Below are 24,580 nucleotides of genomic sequence, written 5' to 3' on the forward strand. Positions count from 1 at the left end.
CTTGCCGCAAAGCTCCATTTTGTGTGTGTGTGTGTGTGTGTGTGTGTGTGTGTGTGCGCGCGCGCGCGTGCACGAGCGAGAGTGCTTGCGTGTGATGGAGAGCTAGATAGTGTGGTTGCGCTCGTGATTGGCGTACAAAGGTTTGTATGGGCTAGCAGTGGCTGGGGGGCGGGGGGGGGGGGGGGGGGCGAGTGGGGAGCAGTATTGCTCTAGGCTGCTTCCTGAGGCCCTCACACACTCCTCCTGCTCTCCTTGTTCTGAAATAGCATCTGGACCGAAGGTCCATGAATATTTCACAACGATAATTCTGTGACCTGGACAGCCTGCCTCTGATTTACCAGCAGACTACCCTCCCCTGCCCTGGCCCAGCAGCCCTTCCTCCAACACAGCTCTTTCCTAGCTCACATCTCCCCTTCCCCCTCAACCTTACCTCCACCCCCTTCCTCTCCCCAGTCTCCCTCATGAGCTTTCTCAAAGCCAGCCTAACACAGGCCCTTATAAGACCCTGAGCCTAGAGCTCTCCAGTTCTGACCTCTGTTCTCACTGGTCTCTCATCCATTTTACATTCGCATCTAAAGTCCTCCCCAATCCTCCCCGTGAATACCCCCTCTTCCAATCATCCATGCACATCACTGGTCAGCCTTATAGGATCCCAGAAGTAGCTCAGTCCTGAAACCCTAGCACCCGGGTCTCTCCTGTTCTGCCATTCCCACCTCTCAGTTTACATCCTTAACTCTGGATCCTAGATCTTTTCCATCTGATGAGTCTCAAGGCTAAGCCTTGAGCCCTGCCCCCAGCCTCTTTAGTTGCCCAGGAGAGAGAGCTCCCAGTCACACTGCAATGTAAGGCACCCCAACTTGAAATCCTGGTCTCTTGATTACCTTAACCTCTTAGCCTCTTGTAATCTGCTCAGAGAACTGCTTCCTTGGCTCGATCCACCTATGAAGGCTTCTATCTCACTGGAGCAAAGAGAGAAAGACCAGATGGCTGTTGGGGTATTGAGAATAGCTGTGTATGTTGAATACTTCATATGGGGGGCATTCAACAAAGAAGGCAAACACGAGCTGAAATCTAGTCTTAGGTTCTGCTCTTTCAGTCTTCTGTGGTGTCATTGTGCTCTCCTGAGGAAGACCTGCCTTTTCCAGAGATGCCCACAGACATATTTAGGCTGTTTGTGACCTTGGATATCTAAGTTACAACGCCTCCTGGTGGGGACAGTGGGAGCTGCATTTCTTTCTTGGAGACCTTTTAGCCAGGCACCTCCACTCCTTGCTCAGCCACCAAACACTTCAGGGCTGGTGGTAGCTGCTTCTCTTGGGCAAATTGGTGCCACCAATACACAAACCCAACACCCAGGTAACTCAATAAACAGAAGGTTTGGGGGATCAGAGTGACCTTGAGGCCCAGGACAGGGGACGTTGGTGTGGCAGGAAATACTGGTGGCTTCCCTTTCAGGTCTAAGTACTACTTCTGCGTTTGAAGTCTCTTTTTTGAGACAGGTTTTCTCTGTGGAACAGCCTTGGGTGTCCTGGCACTCTCAATGTAGACCAGGCTGGCCTCGCAGAGATCTGCCTGCCTCTGTCTCCTGAGCACTGGGATTAAGGATGAATGCCACCACCGCCCCGCTGCCTTTGAGGTCTTGAGGAAAAACAAAAAACAAAACAAAACAAAAAACAAAAAAAAATCTTACAGGAGATAAAATAATAGAATTTTTTAATAAATTTTCCCCCAAACAATTTCTTTTGATCTTCACCACACAGGGGCCATGGTGGAGAGGAAACTCTCTCCAGGCACCCTAAAAAGTGTCCTGGGTAGACTTAGGAGAAAAGTATTCCTCCGGTGTCAGGAGGCTGAAAGGATCAGGACAAGCAGGGTCCAGGGGCAGCCTGGGCCTTACTGAGACATCCCTCTGACGACGGGGGAAGGTGGGGAGGCTCCCAGGGGGAGCTTTCAAAGGCTCTGCTGGTGGAAGGTGCTCTGCAGACAAAAGCCCCTTCGAGTCCACTGTGGGGCCCTGGAGAGAGGAGCAATGGCTGCCCGGGGTGCCAAGTCCCAGCCTTGGGATGGGGGAGGAAGAGTTAATGGCTAGAATCAGGGCGAACGGAGCCAAACCACCTTATACACCGTCTTAGGGGCTGCCATACTTAAGTCACAACAGCCCAGAAGGCAAATGAGGCAGCCTGGTCCAGGGGAAGAAAAAGAGCGAGGAGGCCTAGGAAAGGTACCAGGCCGGGTCGCAAACAAGAGGCGAAGATGGAGCTGAGGCTCCTTGGGGCAGAGAAGGGGAGCGGGGCGAAGGCGTGGCCTCTTCCGTCCGAGCACCGCAGTCAGAGGTGATGGAGTGCCAGGGGCAAGAGGCAGAGCAGAGGGGTGCGCAGCCCGGCCCAGAGCGCGGGGCCACGAGAGTCTGCGGGTGCCTGACACGCGGCCCCGGGACACGTCTGCTCGCCCCGCTGGTCCTCCCCGCCGTAGCCCCCCCAGTAGTCGTCCTCGGTGGGCGCGTCCCCGCCCTGGCGCCCCCGCGAGTCCTCGGCGGGCAGGTCTCGGTAGAGCGTGGACGGGTCTGCGGGGGGAGCGCCAGCCTCGGCCACGCCGTACAGGTGGTTGGAAGAGCTGTTGCCGCGGGCGCGGCTGCCGGGCCGCGTGGGCGTGGGCGGCGGGCACGCTTGGAAATCGGAGTCGCGCAGCGCGCGCAGGTCCCGGCCCTGGCGCTCCGGCGGGGTGGCGCAGGTCACGTCGGAGCTGGACACCCGCGCGCGCTGGAACCAAGCCCAGAGAGGCCGAGCGCGGCAGTCGCACGCCCAGGGGTTGGCGTTGAGCCGCAGGAACTCGAGCGCCGGCAGGTCGGCCAGCGCCTCTCCCGGCAGCGAGGCCAGGCTGTTGTTGAACAGGTAGAGGATGGTGAGGCGGCTGAGACCGTGGAAAGCCGCGCGGTGCACGCCCTGCAGCCGGTTCCCGTGCAGCAACAGCCGGTCCAGGCTGCCCAAGCCGCGGAACACGTGCTCCGTGAGCAGCCGCAGGCGGTTCCCGTGGAGGAAGAGGTGGCTCAGGTTGGCCAGGTCCGCGAACAAGTCATCCTGGGTGGGGGATGGAAAGAGAAGAGAGTGGCTTGAGACACGGTCGGGAACTCCACTCCAGGACCTAGGGGGAAGGGCAAGGAAGGCGTAATGGCACGGTGGAAAAGTGGGAAAGGGCTCATGCATCGTATCCCAGCCCTGTAACCAAGAGGTTCTTCTAATCTCCTGCCTCCACCTCTTGATTTCTGAGATTTCAGGCTACCAAAACAGTTTAATGTGGTTCTGGGGATCAAACCAAAGGTTTCAAACATGCTAGACTGCATCTTATCAACTGAGTCTGAACCCTGAACTTGAAATCCACGCATCTTCTAACCTGTTTCCTATGGAAAAGGCTACACAATTGAGGTCAGTGGGTCACGTTCCCCAGGGCCACAAGGGACCGAACCCAGTACAACAATGCCAGGCAAGCGCTCTACCGCTGAACTGTAGCTCCAGCACCGTTTTACATTTATATTTTGAGACAGAATCTCACAGAAATGCCCAGGCTGGCTTTGAACTTGCTGCTTAACCTAGGTGATCCGTAAACTTGACATTCCTGTGCTTCAACCTCTTGAGTAGCTTGAATTAACACTCAGTAACACAATACCCGGTTATATCACTGGGTCTTATTTATTTAACGTTATCCCAGGGTGTGTGTGTGTGTGTGTACAGACTTTATAGGAGTGGGTCCTCTCCTTCCATTATATAGGTTTCCAGGATAGAACTCAGGCCACCATGCTGGGTGATTACTTTTCTGATGAGCCATCTTGTCAGCCCTCCTAGGTGAACCTAGATGCTGTCAAGATGGCAGTCAATACTAACCATCGCACAGGGATAATGCCACCTCACCTGCCTGATTCTTAGCTTTAGAGTGTATCCCAGTCCCTGTCAATGCTGGTAACTTCCCAGTGCTTGCTATCTGGCAGGTGTGGGGGAAGCCTGAGGAGTCTGCCTTCCCTGGAGAGGCTGATCAGATTGCCTGAAGACCATACTTGCAGTTTGAGAGTCAGATCATGGGTCTGTCATGAACTGACTGAAATGCCTGGGAAAAGCCATTCTATCTTCTTGTTCCTCAGATTCTTTCCGTGCAAAATGTGGTGATGAAATGGATTGGCATGTATTAAGATGCTTGGATTTTAACGTGGGCCGACATCATGTGAGTTAGCCATGCTTGTTAATTTGGCCGAGACAAGTTATTTCTAAGCATGCTTTCTCCTCTGTAAAGTGAAAACGAGTGTTTCTAGCTCTTGGGTCTGTTCTGAGGACCGATGAAGAGCATTCACACAAGGTTCAGGGGGTGGAGTGCTGGGTACAGTTGCTGCAGATAAAGTTTTGGTCCAGGGATGAAGCCCACGGGCTCAGGAGATAAAAGCACTAACACAAACCCCAGCTTTTCCTTTTTCTAGCTTCCAGACAAGTTGTTTAGTCCCAGTGAGACCCTGTTTCCTTAGTATAGAAGGGAAGAAGATCCTTCAGCAAACTGAAGGAGGTTAGATGTTATGATGCTGTTGAGGGTACAGCAGCTAATAGAGGCAGAGTCAACCATCCATAATTCACGGTTGTCATGACAGCAGGGACTCATTTAGAATCCCATCCCATCCATTTTCCTCTGAGAGGTACTCTTTGGGGACTAGTTGTCCTCCTGGCAGAGTCACCCAGTGTCAACGCCACACCCCAGACATAGAAAAGGAGGGAAGAAGCTAAGGTCCCTGATGCTCCACTGTATCACTGTCCCTCTTACACTGTGGGGACAGTCCCTGGAGTGGAGAAGTCATCTTGGGAGACATCCCAGGAGCCATCACTGGGAGAACCTTGGGGTTATGGCTCAGAAGTACAGGTATAGGTATGTCCATAGGGAGTGGACTCTGTATTTTAATTAACCAGCTTATCAGGGAACCCTTGGTGGTGAGCTGGTATGGGCTGTAGCTCAGTTGTAGAATATTTGCCAGTTGGTGTTCAAAAGCCTGAGTTGGATTACTCCCAGACCCCAACCCATGTACAGTGTGATCTGGGAGCTAGAACTTAGGATCCACCCCTTAAAAGTACCGTTTGCCTCAGAGATGAAGGGTTTAACTGTCGAAAGAGCCAGAGCCCCATTCTTCTCACCCCGTGACCTTGGGGTCCTCCCCAAATTGTGGCCAGTAGATTCAATGGGACAAGAGCATCCCTCTCTGCTCAAGCCAGTTCACCTTGAGCCTGTTCTCCAACCCTGGTTGTGTCTCTCTCCCCCCACCCCCCACCCCCAGTGCCTGGGAAGACGGTTCCTTCCTCATGCTACCTGGGCACCTGGTCGAAGGTCTCAGGAGGGGGGAGTGTGCTGAGTCCCAGCTCATCATATCCACAGCCTCCACCTTCCTGTGTTCCTCTGTGCTTGCACCTCCTCCCATATGCCTTCCGCCCTCTCTGCTACAGGAACTGAGTCTGCCAAGAACCCTCCTCTTGGCCATATTGAGATCAGTCCTCCTCAACCTTCTTGCTACCTCTGACACCAGGACAGTGGTCTCCACCCTCAGATGCCATCACCAGGAGTGGGTGTTCAAGCTCCCAGCTGACCTGCTCACCCTAGGAGCCTCAGCCTTGTGGGTGTGCCCTTCCAGTTTCTCCTTTCCTGTCCTGCCCAGAGAGTGGAGTCTGAGTCCTTCTGCTTAACCCCTCCCTTGGGGTTTCTCTTCACAGAGTGTCAGCAATGGGAGGTCATACTCAGGGAAGTATGTTCAGTGGGGATACAGGAGGGTGATATCAGGCTAAGCATGACTTTGGAGCCTTGGGGTTCAGACATCCCAGGGAACCCAGATGTTTTCAACCACAGCCCAGTTTTGTATTCCAACCTCCCCTTTCTGTGTTACTTAGCTAGATTTCTTGCTCCTCCTGACTCTGAGCCTCAGCCTTGGGGTCCAGTCCCCTCCCCCAACCCAAGTTATAGCCAAATCTCATCACCACTTCCTGGGCTTGAAGCTCGAAAATCCGGTCCTTCCTCCCTCTGCCATTAAAACCTTTCTCTGTGCATTAATAAGCTCTTGACTTTCACAGACCCTGCCCTCCCCCATCACCTTCTTGCACGCCCCCCTCCCTCTGGGCTTGGAACATCTGCTAAAGTCATTCTCTTCCATTTCAAAAACCGCATTTCTCTTGCCTCCTGCCTGGCCGGTTCACAGCTTTCTGTATCCATTTGGAATCTAAATGCAGCATCCCTATGCGTTCCCAACCTTGCCTGAGAGCATCCTATTCTTAACCTTGCTTTCCTCCAACCTTCCAGCGCCTGGCATTGATACTGATCTTCTTAACTACCCAGGCTGTGTGACCTTGGACAGCTCCCAGCACCTCTCTGGGCCTCAGTGATTTTTGTTTTTTGGTTTTTTTTCCTGTGCCCTAAGTGACTTGGAGTCGCTGATCATCCGGGTCCCCTAAGCATTTGCTAATTTTGACTCAGTGAGCTGGGGAGTCGAGCTCACTCATTCAGCAAAGCTGTTCTGTGTGTGTGCACCCCCCATCCCCACCCCACTTCATGGTGCTTGCCCGTCCATGGCAGGTGTCATAATCATCGTCGTCAGCAGGTGATTTGCCAAGTTCTCGTTGAATGCCAAACCCTGTATGGCACAGATCCTGATAGTATCTTAATCATCAACACTATGAGGCAGATGCTATGATGATCTGTATTTGGAGACTAAACTGAGAAGGGGATCCACTTGTCTAAGACCCAGCATCTAACATGGGACATGAACTCCAGAGACAGGACGCTCAACACCTGCGCTGCAGAACCTAATAGACCTGGGCTAGTTCTACCCAGGCAACGCTAAGGTTGGTGAATTCGGGGGTGTTGCTCACTTCCACCTGCTCTGTAGTCTTTCCAAGCTATCATCTCCTTTAGTCCCCACAGCACCTCCTACCCTGAGCAACAGGCCATTGTTTTTCATAGATGGGACCAGGAGGGCACAGCAAATTAGACAGGGCTTAGATTAGAACTCAGGTCCTGCCTGAGCTCAAATACTGCTTGCAAACATCAAGTAAGCCACTGTGGTAACCAAAGGAGAGAAGAAGCTTTTACCATCTGGCCACCCTCCAGCAGGCTCCGGCAGAGCAGGGATACTGTTTTGGTTCACCCTGGAATCCCTGGCACCCTGCATGCTGCTGGCGCGCAGTAGGTGCTCAGTGAGGAGTCTGTTGGTGAATGAACTGGCCTGGCACAGTGCCTAGCCCTCTGCAGACATTCCACGAGAAACTCCACCATGTCCATGGGCACACACGCCACATCCTAACCACGGGCCTCCTCCAGAGCCCTCGTGGGGCAGGCTGGGCTCCATCTTCAGTCACACCTGCTCCTGAGGATCTCACCGAGCCACGTGTTCCTCACCTGCTTGTGGCATCTCCTGGCCTAGTTCCACCAGGCTCAGGCACTTCACAGACAGAGGCTGTCTCTTTTCTTCTCTATAAAGGGCCAGCTGTGAAGAGGCTTCCTCCCTCTGACACCCAGTGCTGCACAGGCCAAGATTGTCCAGAAAAGAAACATGGATCCCAATCCAGAAGACCCCAGTGACCACCTAGGGGTTCAGTAGGCTTGGGCCTTAGCTGACACCAGGCACAGGCTCTGCTTGTGTCCCGAGGGTCAAGAGTTAATTTATTCAACTCTAACCTATGAACTCCTTACCTTACTTGCATCTCACAGCCTATCTTTGTGGAAGGCATCCCTTACATGGCTCCCCACCAGGAAGAGGAGATGGAGACTTAGAGAGGGAAGGCACCTTCCCTGAAGTCAAAAGACTGAGTAGCCTCTAGATATTGATAAAGAGGTCAGGATCTTAGGAGCAGTAATTAAAACAGAATCAAGGTCAGCAAAGTTGGCCAGTAAACTTGTCTGCCGCCAAGCCTGACAACGAAGGTTCAATAGTTGGGAAGAAGGAAGAGAGTACCAACTCCCCTGAGTTGTCCTTTCCACAAGTGTGCCGCAAGCACAACGTGTGCACCTACTGCCCGATACAAACATAAAGAAATGTAATTTAAGAATTAAAAACAAAGACCAAACACCCTTTATCAGAAAATCTGAAATCCTATAGCCTCTAAAATCCAAAGCTTTCAGAGCAGCAAAATAACATATCACCACTAGTGGAGAGTTCCCCACCAGGAAAGTTTGTTTCGAAGTATGGAGTTTGTATGAACTCTCTCTCCTTTAGGCTATGAGGCCAGACGTATAGGAGATGTAGATGAACTATGTATATAGGAGATGTGGATGAACTATGTATATAGGAGACATGGATGAGCTATGTGCTTGGACTTAGGTCCCGCCTTCACAATAACTCATTGTGTGTATATAAATCTTCCGAAATCTGAAGCAAACACATCTGATCCCCAGTTCTTCAGATCAAGGGTACTGAGCCTGTAACAATTACGCACTTTCATCTGACAGTGTAGCCTGTGCTACATACCTTTCATTTCAATACTGATGAACCTTCTAGATAAACATCACTAAGGTGTCAACCTAGGGATGTAGACAAGGGGATGGAAAGAATAGTGATTCCTAGAACTCAGGAATCAGAGGCAGGAGGATTAAGACGTTCAAGGTCAGGGCTGGAGAGATGGCTCAGAACACTGGCTGCTCTTGGAAAGGACCTAGGTTTGAATCCTAGCACCTACATGGCAGCTCACAAGTACCTGCAACTCCAAATGTGGGAGATCTGACTTTCTCTTCTGGCCTCATCAGGCACTGTGCACATGTGATGCACAGATGTACACCCATACACATAAAAATAAATCTCAAAAAAAGAAAGAAGGAAGGAAAGGAAGAAGAGGAGAGGAGGGAGAGGAAGAAGAAGAGGAAGAGAAGGAAGTAGAAGTTCAATGTCATCCTTGGTTACATAATAAGTTCAGAGCCAGCCTGGGATTCGAGAAACCTTACCTTAAAACAAAAACAAACAAAAAAACTATCAAAACAAGCCACACACAAAACTAGGCAAACTAGCAGAAACTCCCAGCCTACTTAGTTGTACTTTGGGGTACTAGCCCTGGAAAGTATGGCTGTATCAGGCAGGTCAAGTGTCAGCTCTTCCTCCCCTGGCTGTGTGGTTGCAGACCCTTCCATTCTGTGTTCCTTGGAGCCAGCTCTGTCCCTACTACCAGGCAATCTGAAGCTCAGCTTGGTGAGGAGCCTAGTAAGGGCCCAGTCACAGGGACAATGGCTTCAGAGACATATGTCCCACACATCCATGGGATCCCCAGCACGCACTGTGGTGAAAACCCCTGCCTGCAAAGGCCTGTAGGCCTGAGATGAAGTGGCTGAGTGGACTCTACAACCGTGGTTCCCAACAAACTCATTAAGAAGAGAAATAGAAGGTGTGGCTTGGATCCTATCCACGGTCCCAGAATAATCCTTAGAGTTGACCCAGATCTCTAAGATAAAGTTCAAGCTGGGGCACATCCCTGAGACCAGTGTTAAATAAAGCTCATTTTAAAAAAACATGGCATTTTAACAAGCGTTTATATAGCTCTTATATATGCCAAGCACTATTCTAAGTGTGCTACAAATTATTCATGCATTTAGTGCTTACAAAATCCCTGGGTGATGGATGCTCGTATTACTCCCATTTCACAGACAGGAAAACTTGAGGCCCAGGTTTGAAAATTGCCACATACTTGTAAACCCGGGACCCAACATAGTGTGTACTTACTATGTGCCTGCTAAGTTGATTGTTGTTATTCAGCAATAATGAGACATACTATTCCAGTCACTACGCATTTTTCTGCCCGCCCCTTTCTCCTTCTGAATACTGTTTCCGAAACTGCTATATTTATGATACTGCATACTACAGATGCTCAATACATTGGTGAATTATCACTATTGTTGTGAGGCGCATCAGGTACACTGATGACCAAGCCCAGGTTGGGGAGAAGGCAGGGCCTTCTGTGTCAGGTTGGGAGTGCCCCCTTCTAGCCAAAGCCTCTGCTCATAGGGAAATACCCTCCTGGATGTTTGTTAGGAGGGTGTGTTTCTGCTTCCTGGGGAAGTGAGATGTGAGGGTTTAACAGTCAGCCAGCCAACATCACAACAATAATAAATAATAATTAGATCAATAATAATAATAATAACAAATAACAATTATTCTTTTCACTCCACCCCCCTGCCCCAGCTACACAGTACAGTTTTACCGGAGACAACGGGTTTAAGGGACAGGATCTAGAAAGGGTGAGGTTTTCCCTTGTGTGCTTAGTGTGATCAGGGACGAGTGTGACTTCAATGAGACAACCCCCCTCCCTAGCAGTGGCCCCACCCTTTGTCCAGCTTGCATGACAAGTGGGAGGGTTTGGGGGTGGATGGGAAAAGATCATGCAAAGGCCTCTGGGCTGAGGCTCTCGGAAAAGGAGAGATCTACAGACTTTGGGGAGTGTGCTGAGTGGGTGCATGAAGGGAGACAGACAGAAGAGGCAGAGGGAGACATACATACGGGGGAGGCGAGTCAGGAGACAGGCAGCAAGGGACAGACCCACAGGCAGAGGCGAATGGGGGCTAGAGGGTTGCGGGGAGGGGGAGACAGACACTGAGAAAGAAGACAGAGAAACAGGTAGAGGGAGATGCAGAGGCAAATGGGGGCTAGAGGGTTACGGGGCGGGGGGAGACAGACACCGAGAAAGAAGACAGAGAAACAGGTAGAGGGAGATGCTGAATCAGGAAAGGTGACAGGAAAGAAGACAGGAGGGGTACTCAGGTCCAGAGAGAAAGAGGAGGAAGAGACCTAGAGGAGATGGCTGGCTCACCTGTAGATGGAGCAGGCTGTTCTCCTGGAGGTAGAGGTACTGTAGGCTGACCAAGCCTCGGAAAATGTTGCCAGGCAGGCTGCTGAGCTGGCAACGGTACAGGTGTAGTGACTGCAGCCTCTCCAGGCCCTGGAAGGTGTCGGGCTCCAGGGAGCGCAGGTGCCGGTTATCACCGAGGTCCAGTTCTTCTAGGGCCTGCAGATGGCGGAAGGTGCCAGGGTGGATGGTGGAGAGGTTGTTGGAGAAGAGCCACAGGGTGAGCAGGTTGGGCCCAAAGGTGCCTGGCCGCAGTGAGCGGATGAGGTTGTTCTGCAAGAAGAGTCGCTGTGTACTGGGTGGCAAGGACAGCGGCACTGAGGAGAAGTTGTTGGCCTGGCAGCTCACGGTGGGCGGGGAGGAGTAGCAGGTGCAGAGCATAGGACAGCTGGGGGTCACGGGAGGAAGGGCCAGAAGTGTCAGCAGTAGGCAGGCTGAGGCAGGACCTGTGGGGAGAGCATAGTGAGGCTTGGTGGGTGGGTGGGTGGGCGTGGGCTCAGGAGGCCTGGCCCCTCCCCTCATATCATTCTCTAGGTTTCTTTGAGGTACATGAAGCTCATTTTCTTTTTCCTTCTCTCTCTCTCTCTCTCTCTCTCTCTCTCTCTCTCTCTCTCTCTCTCTCTCTCTGTGTCTGTCTCTCTGTGTTTTCTTCTTTTTGAGACAGGGTCTTATGTAGCCCAGGTTGCCCTCAAATTTAATGTTTAGCTGAGGATGACCCTGCACATCTGATTCTCCTGCCTCTACCTTCCTAGAGCCAAGATTATATGCCTTGTGCCTATGTTCCTGAGACAAGAACCCCACAAACTCAGCTACAGTCAGCCGCAAGACTGAGACTGTGCAAGGCAGAGAGAGACATAAAGCAGAAGCAAGCCAGAGAGGGGCAGGCAGACAGAGGCAAACGGGCGTGAAAGGCATCCACAGAGAGGTTTCCAACCTCTTTTTTGAGAGCTAGTTTGTCAAGAGTGGATGCTTGTATTACAGCATGGAAGAGTGAGGGCTCCTCTCTCATTCACCCCTGTCCTTTGACCTCTAGTCCTCAACGGAGCAGATAAAGACAGAACCAGCTTGACCTCAGGATCCCCAAAAGGCCTCTGAGGTTTGCCTGGGGAGCTTTGCCTGGGGAGAGGTGGGCCCGAGCCCTCAAACACTTGGTGGGTTTTGTAGACAGCACTGGGAAGTGTCTAGCGTTGTTTGAAGAGCAGGCACCCTTTATTTTCTGGCTGTTTTCACTGTTGCAGTGTTCAACCTTGTTTAGAGTTGGGGTCAAAAGTCTAAGATTAGGGTCAGGGTTCCATTTCCTTAGTACTGAAGCCGGGATGGGGATTCTTTGGGGGTAGGGACAACCCTTTTTAGGGTGTTAAACTACAGCACTGCCTTCTACCCACCAGATGCCAGCAGCACCCTGCCCCCAGTTATGACAATCAAAATGTCTCTAGACATTGCCAAATGTCCTCTGGGAGCAACACCAGCCCACTCGAGAAAGCTAGACACTAACTTGAGACCCGTCGTGGCTAGAAGGCCTGTAGGTGGCAGGGTGACCCACACCCTCCTCCCTCTCCTTGAAGGCCTTGGGAGACTCTTAGCCTTTTCCACCTAGGAAGTAGTTAGAAGGCAAGGCTACAGAGTCAACTCAGGCTCTACTCCAAGTCTCCTGTAAAGTCTTTGTTACATTTTTCAGTTTTTTTCCCAAAGTAACTTTTGGAGTTTGAGCATGGGCTATTCTTCTTACACTACAGACAGGAAAGCAAGACTAAAGTGTGGGTGCCTGTGTTTCTCTGCCCCAGCAAGCAGCCCGGAGCCCTAGCCCTCAATGCTGCAGATAGAGGCTCCAATTGGAACCTCCTTGGCCTTAGTTCTATCGGAATTCCCAGAAAGCCTCTGAGATTTTCCTGGGAAGCTTTCCCTGGGGAGGGGTGAGCCTCCACCCACAAGGCCAGGAGCTATTCTTTTGACCTCAGAAGTTAGAGAAAGGAAGACCTGGTTTGGGGGGGGGGTGTCCCCATGGCTCAGGGGGTTATCTAGCTGAGAGATGGGTAACTTTGAGTGCCAGATCTCAAAGGCTGCAAAGTGAGGTTTGAGCGTGAAGTTTCCAGGTTCTCTGAGGTGTCTGTGAAGGAGTGACTGTGATCTGGGGCGGACAGTGTCAGACAGGTGCTCACTACAGAAGGTGCTAGCAACCTGGTAGGCAACATTGCATCTGGCAAGCATCCCTGTATCTCTTCCCCGGGAGCTCCATTGACAGTTCCCTGTGCCCCTGGGCAGGGTGCTCCCCAGCTCTTTACTTTGAGGCTCTTCCCAAGGCCAGCCCAGCCCGACTGTGCGACTGTGCGTGCGGATGGCCCCTCCTGGTACCTGAGTGAGCGAGCATGTGCTGGCGGCCCTCTGCGTGTGTGAGTGCCGGCCCCGTGCGTGTGTAGGCTGGGTGTGATGTAATATTCAGTGACACAGCGCGGCTGTTCCATTCGTTCACACCACCTCCGCGTTTCTCGGTCCTTCTCACCCCTCCCCCGTGCGGCGGTTCACGATTACTTTTCTCCTGAGTTTTTCAGAGCCACGTGGGGTGGAGGAGCACGTCTCTCACCCCTGATCTTACCGAGGAAGGAGTCGGGTGTGGAAGTCCGGTGTGGGACCCTGGGCGGACTTCCCCAGCCCTGAGGGCTGGGGTTTAGAATTGGAGATTTCAGAGCTGGGTAAGGCTCTGTGGGGATGACACTTGTATTTCAGAGAAGGCAAACAACTTACCCAAGGTCACACACTACAAAATGGGACAAGACAAGGGCCAGAAAAAGACTGACCTGGTGTCCACTAGGGCACCCCTGTTCCTGTCAGTTATCCTCTGAGCTCCGCCTCACTAAGGACTTTACACCAAAGGAAGCCAGATCCTACTCTGATCCTTTAATCCCACCCCCATCCACAAGCTCAACACAGTGTTGACCAGGCAGCACGGTCAACCTCACCAACCCCCAGGATTATATGGGGCGCTTCCTCCAGCCTCCACTCCAGCCTCCACGGCTGGCTGACTGACTGCTATCCCAGGAGAGAAAGCAGGCAACCCAGATGGCGACTCCCTTTAGCCCCAGGTCCCAAGCGGAGGTCAAGCTCCTCAGGGGCTGGCAAGTTCCCTCACATCCCCCCTCCCCCACTCCGCAAACCCCCTGTTTGGCTCCTCACTCATCCCGTGCTCCTCCCTGCCTCCCTGCGCTCCCGTCCACACCTTTCTCTCAGCGGGATTCACTTCCCTCCGTATCAGTGGTATTCCCTGCAGGCCCTTTGAGGAGGGACCCTAGAGGTGGAGGGCGCTCCATGGCAGTTGCTGCGTAACAGTGACTCTGATGCCATTTCTGGCCCTCGCTGCTGCCGCGCAAAGCAGCTGTAACCCAAGGAGCTTCATCCATAATTCAGGTTGCGGCTCTCACGGAAGGCAGGGGGGAGAGGGAGAGGGAGGTGGTGGGCTCTGGGCTTCTCTGCCCCCAGGCAGGATTGGAGTGGGCACTCCAGGCAGAGGCAAGGTAGGGGGGTGGGAGAGCACCTTGTGCTCCCTCCGCTCTCCCTCCTCCGCCCCTAGCACCTTCCCCTTCTCCCACATCCCCTCCCTAAGGCCTGCTTCTCACGCCTCTTCACAGCCACTCCAGGCCCTCCCCTGAGATCCACAACTATACTCTAGGTTCCCCAATGCATGTCCTGGGCAGGCACAGTGTGTCAGAAGTGGACGGGGGGGGGGGGGGGGGGGATCCTCAGCCACCATCTAGAACAAATCTTCGTGAGACAGGAAATCACTGAGGTCTGGAAAGCAGAAAAGTGGGCTTCCGGTTGGTAGAACCCCTTTCTGTCCTTCTCAGAATCTTTGGTTTCTTCCCTTCCTTGCCTTTTCTGCAAGCCTCCCTCACCCTCTGTTAACCCCCTAACATGAATGGCGTGTGGGACCAGAGAAGGACTCAATCTGCTCTTGAGCACCTACTGCATGCCAGTACTCCATTTATGCATGCTGCCCTCTTTATCCACAGAACCCAACCTGTCATGGCCCCTGGGGAGATCAATAGTACAAAGGCCCCAACCTTTCTAGGAAGGGAATAAGACTTCACTCTGAAGTCCAAGTGTAATGTGGGACCCAGAGCTGAAAGAACATGCACTGGACTGTGGACCAAGGACCTGCTCTGACCTTTCTTTCAGAGTCCCCTTCCCCCATCACACCTTCTCAATAAGAGATGCTGGCCTAGAGGTAAAGGGAATATAGGTACTGTGCCCAGATGCTCAGTCTTGGAACAACCACAATGCTAGCTGTTCAGGGTCGGGGTCAGGGTCATGGGGTGGGTGTGGGGACAGGACAGGATGGACATAGGCTCTCTCCATAGATTTCCACTCCTAGGTTCCAGGCTCTGGTTACTCTAGAGCACAGCACAATTGAGAGTCAAGAAGAGGTGATCAGTGACCAAAGGCATAGCCAGATCTGGCCACAGGAGGGAGTGGAGAGAGGCTACAACATGATATTGATCCCCGGAAGGCTAAGGTACCCAGAGCCAAGAGGATCCATTCACCAAGGGATCATGGTCAAAGCCCAAGGGCTGCCAGACCTTGGAGTACCCAGGATCTGAGATAAAGTTCTCAGCTTGTGCCAACCGTTAGGCCAGAGGCTCCTGGGAATAAGAAACTTGAGGAGGAAGGGGTGGGGGCAGTGTCCAAGGCAGGAACCAGGGTGCACCATAATAAGGCAGAGATGTCCCAGTAAAAGTAGACAGGCCTCTAGTTGTAGAAAGAAGGTTCTGGGTCCTAAATACAAGCACCATCTGCACACCTCAAACGCTGCCTCAGGGAAGAGCCAGGGGCCTGCCAGGCAGATGCTGAGGGGGCAGAGGGTGAGGAGGTGGGGGGCCTTGGGAGTGGCAGGGGGGCGATGGCATACCAGTGACGCAGGGGCCTGAGGAGGCACCGATGCAGGTGACTGGAGGCTTTAAAGCTGCTGCAAACAGCTTCTCACTCTGCCAGAATGTAACACCCCAAAATAAGCAGCTACTGTGGGGCGGCAGGATCCGACGTCGGGGCTTGGAGATATAAATGGCAGCACTGAGGCAGCCCAGGTACCCACCCCAAGGAGGCTGCCCCCCACCCCCACACACAAAGTGCTCACGCTCCTTCCCTCAGATCTAACCCTAACCCGAGCTCAGGGTCCTTTGGACTAGCCCACCAGCTACTCCTGAGAGAAGGGCTATACCAGGCAGGCGCTTTGGAATGGAGAGCTTCCCACGTGGAAGTGGTTACCAGAAGCCTCTTTGTCTACTCCCTGGGCACCATCGCTTCTCTTCCATCTCCCTCTCTGGCTTCTGTTGACATCCTAATCCGTCTCAAATCACTCTACCACGTAGGGATCCCGGCCCCCAACCCTGGTGACCATTTTCCTGGTGTCTGAGTCTTACATCTATCCTTCCTCACCAGCTTCCGCTGGCTTCTAGTCCTCCCATCCCCTTTCTATTCCAATCTCCTAGAGCCCCAGTCCTCACCCTTCCGGTTATCTCCCCCCACCCCGCTCCCTTCTATCTTTTTATGCCCCTGTACACCTCTCTCCTGAACTGGTCACCCTTTCCCCCCTCTTTCTTGGTCTTCCCCTGGACCCCAGTTTCTGGTCGTCTAACCTTTATGCCTCCTCCTACCCCTCCTTTATCCCGCCCCCACCTCCTCTTTCTCACCCCCACCTCCCTAGACACTTTTCTCATCCTGACTCCCCTCCTCCCTCCGACCCCTACCCTCCCCGCCCCCAGTCTCCAGCCCACACCCTTGGCTGTCACTCAGTGCTCGGAACTAGCCTCCTTCTAGCCCCTCCATCTGTGCGACTAGGTAGGGCCATTGGGAAATCTCTCTCTACCCACTCCATTCCCAGGCAGACCCCTACCCACATGGCTTGTCTTCCCAGGTGACTGGAAAGTGCTGAGACACCGGGCACGAGGAGTTGCTGAGTCGGCGCTTCCCCAGCCGGCCCGAGTCCTCAGCGTCCCCCGGAGCAGGTGGAGCCGGGACAACAGAACCTGAGCCTCTTTCTCCTCCTCCCAGCCAGCTCGGTCTGCCCTCCGCGTCCCCCCTTGGTCACGAGCTCCCCGCACATTCCCGCAGGCTCCAAGCCCAGTGCCCTCCTGCGGCTGGCAGCTCTGGGGGCGGAGGCGCCGCTCCCGCGCTAAGCGGTTTTTTGCTCTCTACCCACCCCACCCCCTTCACTGCCCCACCCTCGTGCCCAAGGAAAGGGGCGCCTCTCTCTAGTGTCCTCCCTCCGGCCGGTGTCCCTACCTTGCAGCAGGCGCCGGAGCCCGGGCAGCATCTTGTCTCGACGATCGGGGGAGGGGGCGGCGGGGGAGAGGGCGCTCCCACTCGCTCCCTTATCCCGCCGGACAGACGGCGGGGACTCCGCGGGGCTCCGTAAGGACCCGGGGAGTCCCGGGCTACGTAGCGGGGCTGCGGAGTTCTACCCTGCGCCCCCCGGACTCCGTGCCTCGGAAGGAGCCATCGGCCCCGACGGGACGGGGCGGGGCACGACGGGATGGAAAGGGCTGGGTTGACCCTGGACACCCGGTGTCCGCGCCCCTTCGGCAGCGCGGCCCCGCAGGGAGTCGGTTAGTCAGTCGGTCCGTGCGCCCCGGCTGCTCGCCGAGGGAGAGTGGGGACAGCGAAGAAGCGCTCCCCCCCCCCCATTCCCGCACTCGCTGGCTCCTCCCTCGCTTCCCGGCCTGCCGGTTTAACCCTTTGCTGGCTACTAGGAGGCGGGAGTAGTTCTCCATTTAGCCCACTCAGTCTCGGGCCCCCTCCCAACCTTGGGAGATCGGGAAGGCTGTTTTCCCGTAGCCTCCGCGGCGCCATGCCTTTAGAGAAATCCCTTCTTGGTGTGTGTGTGTGTGTGTGTGTGCGCGCGCGCGCGCATGCAGTAGTGTTGAGTCCCCTCCCCACCCCCACCCCCACCCTCACCCCCTGACTTGTTCAGGGTGAGGATTTCCCAACTTTCCCAGAAGATATGCAGTTTCAGAGCAGTTTCCCACTCAGCGCCCCTCCTCCTGCCCTGTCCTTCGCGATCGTTTGCGTCCCTTAAAGACTGCAAAATTTCACGTTTTCTTTTCTTCCCAGACCCTCAGGGCGGTTTGCTTAGCTATAGGACCAGTATGTCTAGGAGTTCGTGTGAGCAAGTGAATGTGCGCGTGCTCGCGCGCGCAGACGCTTGGGCAGGTGTAGCTGAGTGCCGGCCTTTTATTCCTGTCGGGAACCAGGACCAGGGCGGGAGTACTAGTGTGTGCTCGCTGGTTTCTGCTCTGGTTGGGCCACGCGAGGGCTGTGTGAAATTCTGGCGAAGGGAATAAATGTTCGGGTGTGTTGTATGTACCTTAAAGCCTTTTACAAATGGGTGTAAGTTTGAGCGTGCGCGCGGATTGTGTGTGTGTGTGTGTGTGTGTGTGTGTGTGTGAACGCGCGCACGCGCGCGTTTATTTACGTGATATGTCCCAAAGGGTATGATTTCTTATCTCTCGCCAGAGGGCAGAAGAGGACCCAAAAGTGGTAGCAGACTGCTGGTTCACAAAAACTTCTAACCCTCTTCTTACCAAGGGGCGGATAGGGGCCTCATAGGGTCCCTAGACGCCTCTATCCTGGCGGAGTCAGCCAATCCCTGACCTCAGCGCTTTATTTTAAAAGCCTCAACGCCTTTCGCCCTAGTCTTGGTCAGTCTAAGGTGCCTAGTACTCGGTTTTTGATAACCCCCGTATGAAGGATACTCGGGGGAGCCGCTTCGGGAACTGTCGCCAAGCGGCGCGGGCGGGGTTGGGATTGCTGCAGTGGTGCCTACGGCGACGGGTGCCAGGGCCATCTGGACGTAGTCGGACCCTGCCTGCGAGTGGAGCGGAGGAACCCTTAGTCCAGGCACTGGCTCCTCTTCATACCTGTGACTGGGTCCAACGCTGTGCACGGCATACAGTCGGCGCTTTATAAATGCTAGTCTCATTCTTCTCATTCACTCCACGAACCTTTTATAATCTGCCATTCTTCTCTCGTACTCATTCGATTTCTCTCATTTTCTCCCCCAACTCTTATTCATATTTTATGATCCCCATCTTTAATCTCTATTCTCTTGTGCGCCGCCTTTTAGTTTCTGCCCTTTCCTCCCCAAAGATGAGATATCTTCTGTCTTCATTGGGTCTCTCTCTCTCTCTCTCTCTCTCTCTCTCTCTCTCTGTGTGTGTGTGTGTGTGTGTGTGAGAGAGAGAGAGAGAGAGAGAGAGAGAGAGAGAGAGAGAGTCCCAGCCTCCTCTTGGCCTCTCCACGTCCGCATGTGTTTCCTCGCCTCTTTGTCTCTACTCCCTTCCTCCCTTTCATCTTGTTTCTTGGCTGAGCTGCGATGGTGGTGGTGGTAGCTGCTCTCAGACTCTTGCACCTCACTCTGGAGTGCCCCCTGGTGGTTCTATCTTACGTTGCTTCCGGGGCTCGCAGCTTGGCAGCCCCAGGATTTTCTCTCCTGCTTTTCTCTTTTCCAGGTCAGATAGAAACACAGGGGCACCTTTGGGTCTCCTCTCTCTGGAATAGAGCCTTGATTTTCCTTGGGTCCTACCCTGTGCAGGGCCCGTGCCTGGAGCGCGCGCGAGGGTGGGGGTGGGGTTAGTGCTGGAGGGGGCGGCGGGGAGGGAGTGTTGGGGGTAGCAGGGTGGGATTTGGCGTCCTTCCCCGGAATGAGCCGCGGCACAATCTGTCGCTGGATTTGTTTGCCGAGCTGCCTCCGGAGCGCAATGGGGCTGGCTCCCGGGGAGCGAAATATCACAAGATGCGGAGACAGACGCTGAGGGGCGGGTGGGCGGCGGGCTGACTCAGGTGTGCTTCATCGACTCCCTGGGCCTCAGCTCTTCTGAGAGGGGTGGGAGGGGACACTGGCCCCCAGCACAGGCAGGCAACCAAAGCTTGGAGGGGAACCCCATCCCTGGGATGAGCTGTGTGGGGAAGAGGGTCCTTAGCTCCAGGCCTCTCCATCAGTCCAAGTTGGGATTCCCTAGACAGCCACAAGCTCTCTAAGCCACCGCCTTGTACAGGTGTTCGGGTTTCCCATGGTTATCTGTTGACTCACCACTCCAGACTCCTCTAGACTGCCAGCGTTTTGAGGGCAGGGAATGCTTCTCATACAGTGTGTCCAACAGGTGCAGCAAGGCTGTTGGACCGCTGGCTGGTAGGTGGGCGGATGGCTAGTAGCGGTTTCCCAGAACCCTGCTGTGCGTTTGGATTTCCCTGTGGGCTATTCCCACCTCTTGCTTCTCCAGACATTTACACTTGGGGTCCCCTCTCCTTGCACTCTGACAACTCTCTCTGGATTTGAGCACCAGCTTTCTCTAAGTACCCCGGTCCATTCACTCTCTTCCTTACACTCCCTTTACTCATTTGTTCATAGAGAAAGTAGCATTCATCAGGTTACATAGTCTCCAGCTCCCAAGGCAAGCTGGCCTCATTGCTGTTTCGCGGTCTTTTTTTTTTTTTTTTGATAGGGCATTAGAGGCAGACCCCGTGATGGGTATTTTCGTTTGTTTGTGGGTTTTTGTTTTTGTTTGTTTGTTTGGCAGCGAAATGTTTGGAGATCCCAAGGGGTATACTGATGGCTCAGTGTAACCAGGTAAGGTGGCCTGGTCATGTAGACAGATCTCTGCTTAGACAGTTGGCCAGGCTCTGGGTACTCTTGGCCACAGACATGGCCCGCCCTCTGGTGGCTATATGCGGAGCTGCAGTCCCAGTGGAAACCAAAGATCTCTAGAAAGGGGTTGATGAATATAGACTATTCTACACCCCACCCCCCCAGCAAGTCAGTTTCTGGGAAAAAGAAGGCTTCTAGAAGGAGGTGGCATATTAGCCAGATTAGCACAACATGTCCTCCATGAGTATTCTCATTGTGTCACTGGGACCCCTAATCTCTCTGGTGGTCCCATTTAGTGAGTTAACAGAGCCTCCTCCACCCCCCTCCTAAACACCTCCTGTTTGGCACCTTTGACATTAGAACACTGTTTAGTAAATGCATATTTTGAGATTGCTCAGTGGTCACAAACACAGAGGCTCTGTCTAGTGCATGCCTCTCTGCACAATTCACTAGTTAAACAGATGACCTTCACCAAGGGGCTGAGCGCTCTCTAAGCCTCCAGGCTCCTCAGGTAGAAAACGCGAAAGGAAAAATTCTGGTTTCCAGATCATAGAGTTGTTTGAGGATTAAATGAGATAAAGCGTGAAAAAAAATCTAAAAGAGTCTCTGACCCCACGCTCAATAATGAGAAATAGTGTCACTACCTGTGCTTGTAGCCTAGAACGACCTGGAGACCAGACTCTGCAGTTTGTGGGTAAAAAGGAGAGTTAGAACCTAAGTTCATCGGGGGTAAAGGGTGGTGCTAGGTTGTGAGTCCTTAGTCATGATGGCCTCCCCATGGAGCTGAACTTGACATTGCTAGCATCTCTTAGCACATGCCAAGGTTGTTCAGCGTGATGGCAGGATTCCCAACCTCAACCAGAAGTTCAGCCTCAATCCTGCCTGTGAGTGTAACCTGGGATGGCCTCTCAGGGCTTCAGTTTCCCCACTGTTGAAGTGAACATCACGGATTTGGAGTTCCTGAGAGCCTGGCTTTCTGGCCTTCCTTCTGGGATGGAAGTTACTGAACCTGGGGTCTTACCGTCCCAGCTCTGGGCAGTGGGTGGTGTATGGGCTCAGTAGATGATCAGGATTTATATGTAGGGATTCTGTGGAACTTCATTTTAGGGTTCTTAGCTCTCTCTCTATCCACCACTCAGAGCTAGTGGGTGTTCCCCTGCATTACTCTGAACTGGTCCATGACCACACACACTGCATCATCTTCAAGATGCACCCGCAGCCTCTCCTGGAGGATCATGACCTGTTCTGCCAGGCTTGTGGGGGATAGGACACCAAAACAGACCTTTCTAAATTGAGGAAGAAAAAAAAACCCAAACAATATTAGTTTAAAGGTCATGTTTGGGACCTGGAGAAGTGATTTGGAGGTTAAAAACATTTGTTCTAGCAGAGGACCAGGGTTGGGTTTCCAGCATCCACACGGTGGCTAACAAACATCTGGAACTCTAGTTCCAGAAGATTCAATTCATGTTATTTATGGCACTTACTGTGTGTCATTACTTATTTCAGGCCACCAACTTCTGTGCACTAGATGACTTAGAGAAACTCTGTGAGGGAGGTTTTGTTTGTTTGTAGTCCGTTTAGCAGATGAGACACAAACTGGAGTCAGAAGAGTCTTGCCTTGAGCTCCATACTTCCCAGTCTTTCTCCAGGCAACATCCATCCATGAGATAAGAATTACCTAAGGCCTCTTAGAGCCTGTATGCGCATTGTGGTGCTAGGGACTACAGAGTTTTGTTTTTTTTTTTTTTTTTAATCAAGGCCCAACTCTCCTTTGAGGATACTCATGAGCATTTTCTCCAACCCACCTATCTGTTACATCTGTTCCCATAACAGAAGCTTGGCTCAGGGGAGGTGGGGTGCATTAGAGAGAATGCTCACAGACCATAGATCTGCAGATCTGGGTGTTTGTGTGTTTGTCCTTGAGGACTCTTGTTAGGGCTAAAATTATAGTTTGGAAGAGACTAGGACATGGTATATTTCTGTATAGAACCTTGTGGAATCAATCCATTCTAAATTTGAATCCAGATTTCTAGTATCAGATTTCTTTGTAGAATGCAGGAAGGGTGGCTGCGGCTTGGGAAGCGAAGGGTTACGCAGAGGGGCAAGTCTTGCCTGCTTTGACTGCTCTGTGAGGAGAGAACTCCCAGCCTATGTTAATAGTATTTCTATTTGCACTTGCCCCCCAACTCTGTACATTTTAGGTCCAGCCATGCCAAGAAGTCACATGACTTCATCGAAAAGGGTCAGGACTGAGCAACCTCAGTACATACTCATCTCTCTTTCTTGAAGCCCCACACGGTGCTGAGCTTCAGTCAAGATTTGGCTTCCTGGAGGCATAGTAATTCAAAAGTTGGGTCCCACTGTATGGACTTGAGTCCCTTGAAGGATGAAGGCCTCTTGTATCCTTAAGACCATGAACTTGCCGACTTGCCTAGTTCAGAGTTCACATTTTCTCTCATTCCACTTATTTTATGTATGCAGAAGTGAGCCCTGTCAATGTCCCTGACATTTTCATGTCACACATACATTCTGCTGCGGTCTGGGTCGTGCTGGTATCTATCGAAGGGTGAAAAATTAAATTGGAGGTGGGGCAGTGCTTAGAAGTCCTGTTTGTGGTGTTTACTAGATGGGTTGCCTTGGAGATTTTTAGTCTGGGGACCACATTAGAGAGCAAACAGAACAAACAAACAAACAAACACAAAACAAACAAAACCCAATGAGCCCAACATCCGTATTGCTATAACTACACTTCTTTGCATTACCTTTATGAAGACATCACATAAGGGTGGGCGTTTTGGCATGTCTGAGATCCTCTTTGGGAAAGACTTTCTTTAGTTATGTAGTGAGCAGACAGAGCAGAATAATTCTTTCCCTCTGGGTTCCACTGGATTTTCAAGGGAGGGCAAGTTCATGGGAAAGGGGGGGATGGTAGGATAGGGGTGAAGAGAAGAGCCACATGCCTTAGAAGGAGGGACATAAGACCCCTACTGACTGGGGTCTGCAGTCACTGCCTAGTCCAGATCCCTGTTGCAATATCCTGCTGACAGATATCTCTGCCTCTCAGTCCATTTTCCTCAATTAAGCTGAGAATTAATCTTCCTAAGGTATAGTCTTGCTCATGCATCATTCTGCTCAAAAACCTCAGCGGCCAAATCTGGCTAGCAAAGGATTCCTCTCTGTCGACTCTCAGGCACTCCCTGGAATCTAGCACATGAATCGAAAGACTTCAATAGACAAAGAGGTGAGGGATGTGGCCGGCTGCTTCACCCAGTTGGATAGGAAGAGAGCAAACAGATACTTGGAAAATAGTTCAAACTGTTTGTGATCAAAGAGATGGAAATGAAAGCTGAATCAGGGTAGCATTTCAGACTGATTAAATTAGCAGAATTTAACAGACATCATCATCCTGCGCTGGCAAGGCTGGGTAAAATCTGTGCAGGCGAGTCATTGGAAGCAGTGTGCAAGCCTGCAAAACAACCAAGTGAATATGCAACAAGAGCCCTGAGAGTATTGTTATCTTTTGACCCACTAAGCCCGCTTCTGGGAATTGGTCTAAAGAACATAATTCAGTAGGTGGAAAAAAGCCCCCAGGCGTGCCAGTGGAATCCTTCTCTTTCATTTCTCCAAGCAGTGAGATGGTTAAGAAAACCACGGCTGTTCTAGTCAAGGCAAGGCTATACGGCGAAAACCTGGTAATAATCAAGGATATGCAGAAACATGCAAACTGTTTATAACTTGTTTGTTGATAAAGGGCAGGACACAAAATTTGCATGAATACTGATTGCAGGCATGCAAAATAAGTACTCATTTACAAAGTCAAGAGGAGACTATGCAAAAACGGAAATTGGCAACCGTTGGGAAAGTGATGGGTGATTTTTCTTTTTTGCTTAACTATCTGTTAATAATTTTGAAATTTATTTCCATAACGGAATAGGTTCTATAACAACAAAATCTTGTACGGTCAATGAAGTAAAACTCATTAGCTTCCACTCACTGTAATTACAATTGTGACACTTACCGGGCACTTCATACATTCCAAGAAGTGAATGAATGCCTTATGCATCTTTTCAGGCATCCTGTGACATAAAGGCATCTTACTTCATCTTTGCAG

At 52.3% G+C, this 24,580-nt stretch overlaps 1 protein-coding gene across 1 annotated transcript; it reads right to left on the reverse strand.

Moving 5' to 3' along the window:
* Nucleotides 1-1,703: 1,703 nt before the first annotated feature.
* Nucleotides 1,704-17,444, reverse strand: Rtn4rl2 (reticulon 4 receptor like 2). Its single transcript, XM_021156539.2, has 3 exons — nt 17,109-17,444; nt 10,800-11,281; nt 1,704-3,077 (listed from the first exon to the last, which is right to left on the reverse strand). The coding sequence occupies exons 1-3, from the start codon at nt 17,137-17,139 to the stop codon at nt 2,328-2,330; spliced, it is 1,263 nt and encodes a 420-aa protein (XP_021012198.1). The 5' UTR covers nt 17,140-17,444; the 3' UTR covers nt 1,704-2,327.
* Nucleotides 17,445-24,580: the final 7,136 nt, after the last annotated feature.

The sequence above is a fragment of the Mus caroli genome, chromosome 2, assembly GCF_900094665.2.
Source record: "Mus caroli chromosome 2, CAROLI_EIJ_v1.1, whole genome shotgun sequence".
NCBI lineage: Eukaryota > Metazoa > Chordata > Mammalia > Rodentia > Muridae > Mus > Mus caroli.

What these genes read in the sequence shown, in the direction of transcription:
- Rtn4rl2 (XM_021156539.2), bottom strand. Translation starts at nt 17,139, where the DNA reads ATGCTGCCCGGGCTCCGGCGCCTGCTGCAAG. An exon ending in GCTCCGGCGCCTGCTGCAAG is followed by an intron (nt 11,282 to 17,108) that starts GTAGGGACACCG and finishes CTCTCCCCACAG; the next exon opens with GTCCTGCCTCAGCCTGCCTA. An exon ending in ACAGCCTGCTCCATCTACAG is followed by an intron (nt 3,078 to 10,799) that starts GTGAGCCAGCCA and finishes TCCCCCACCCAG; the next exon opens with GATGACTTGTTCGCGGACCT.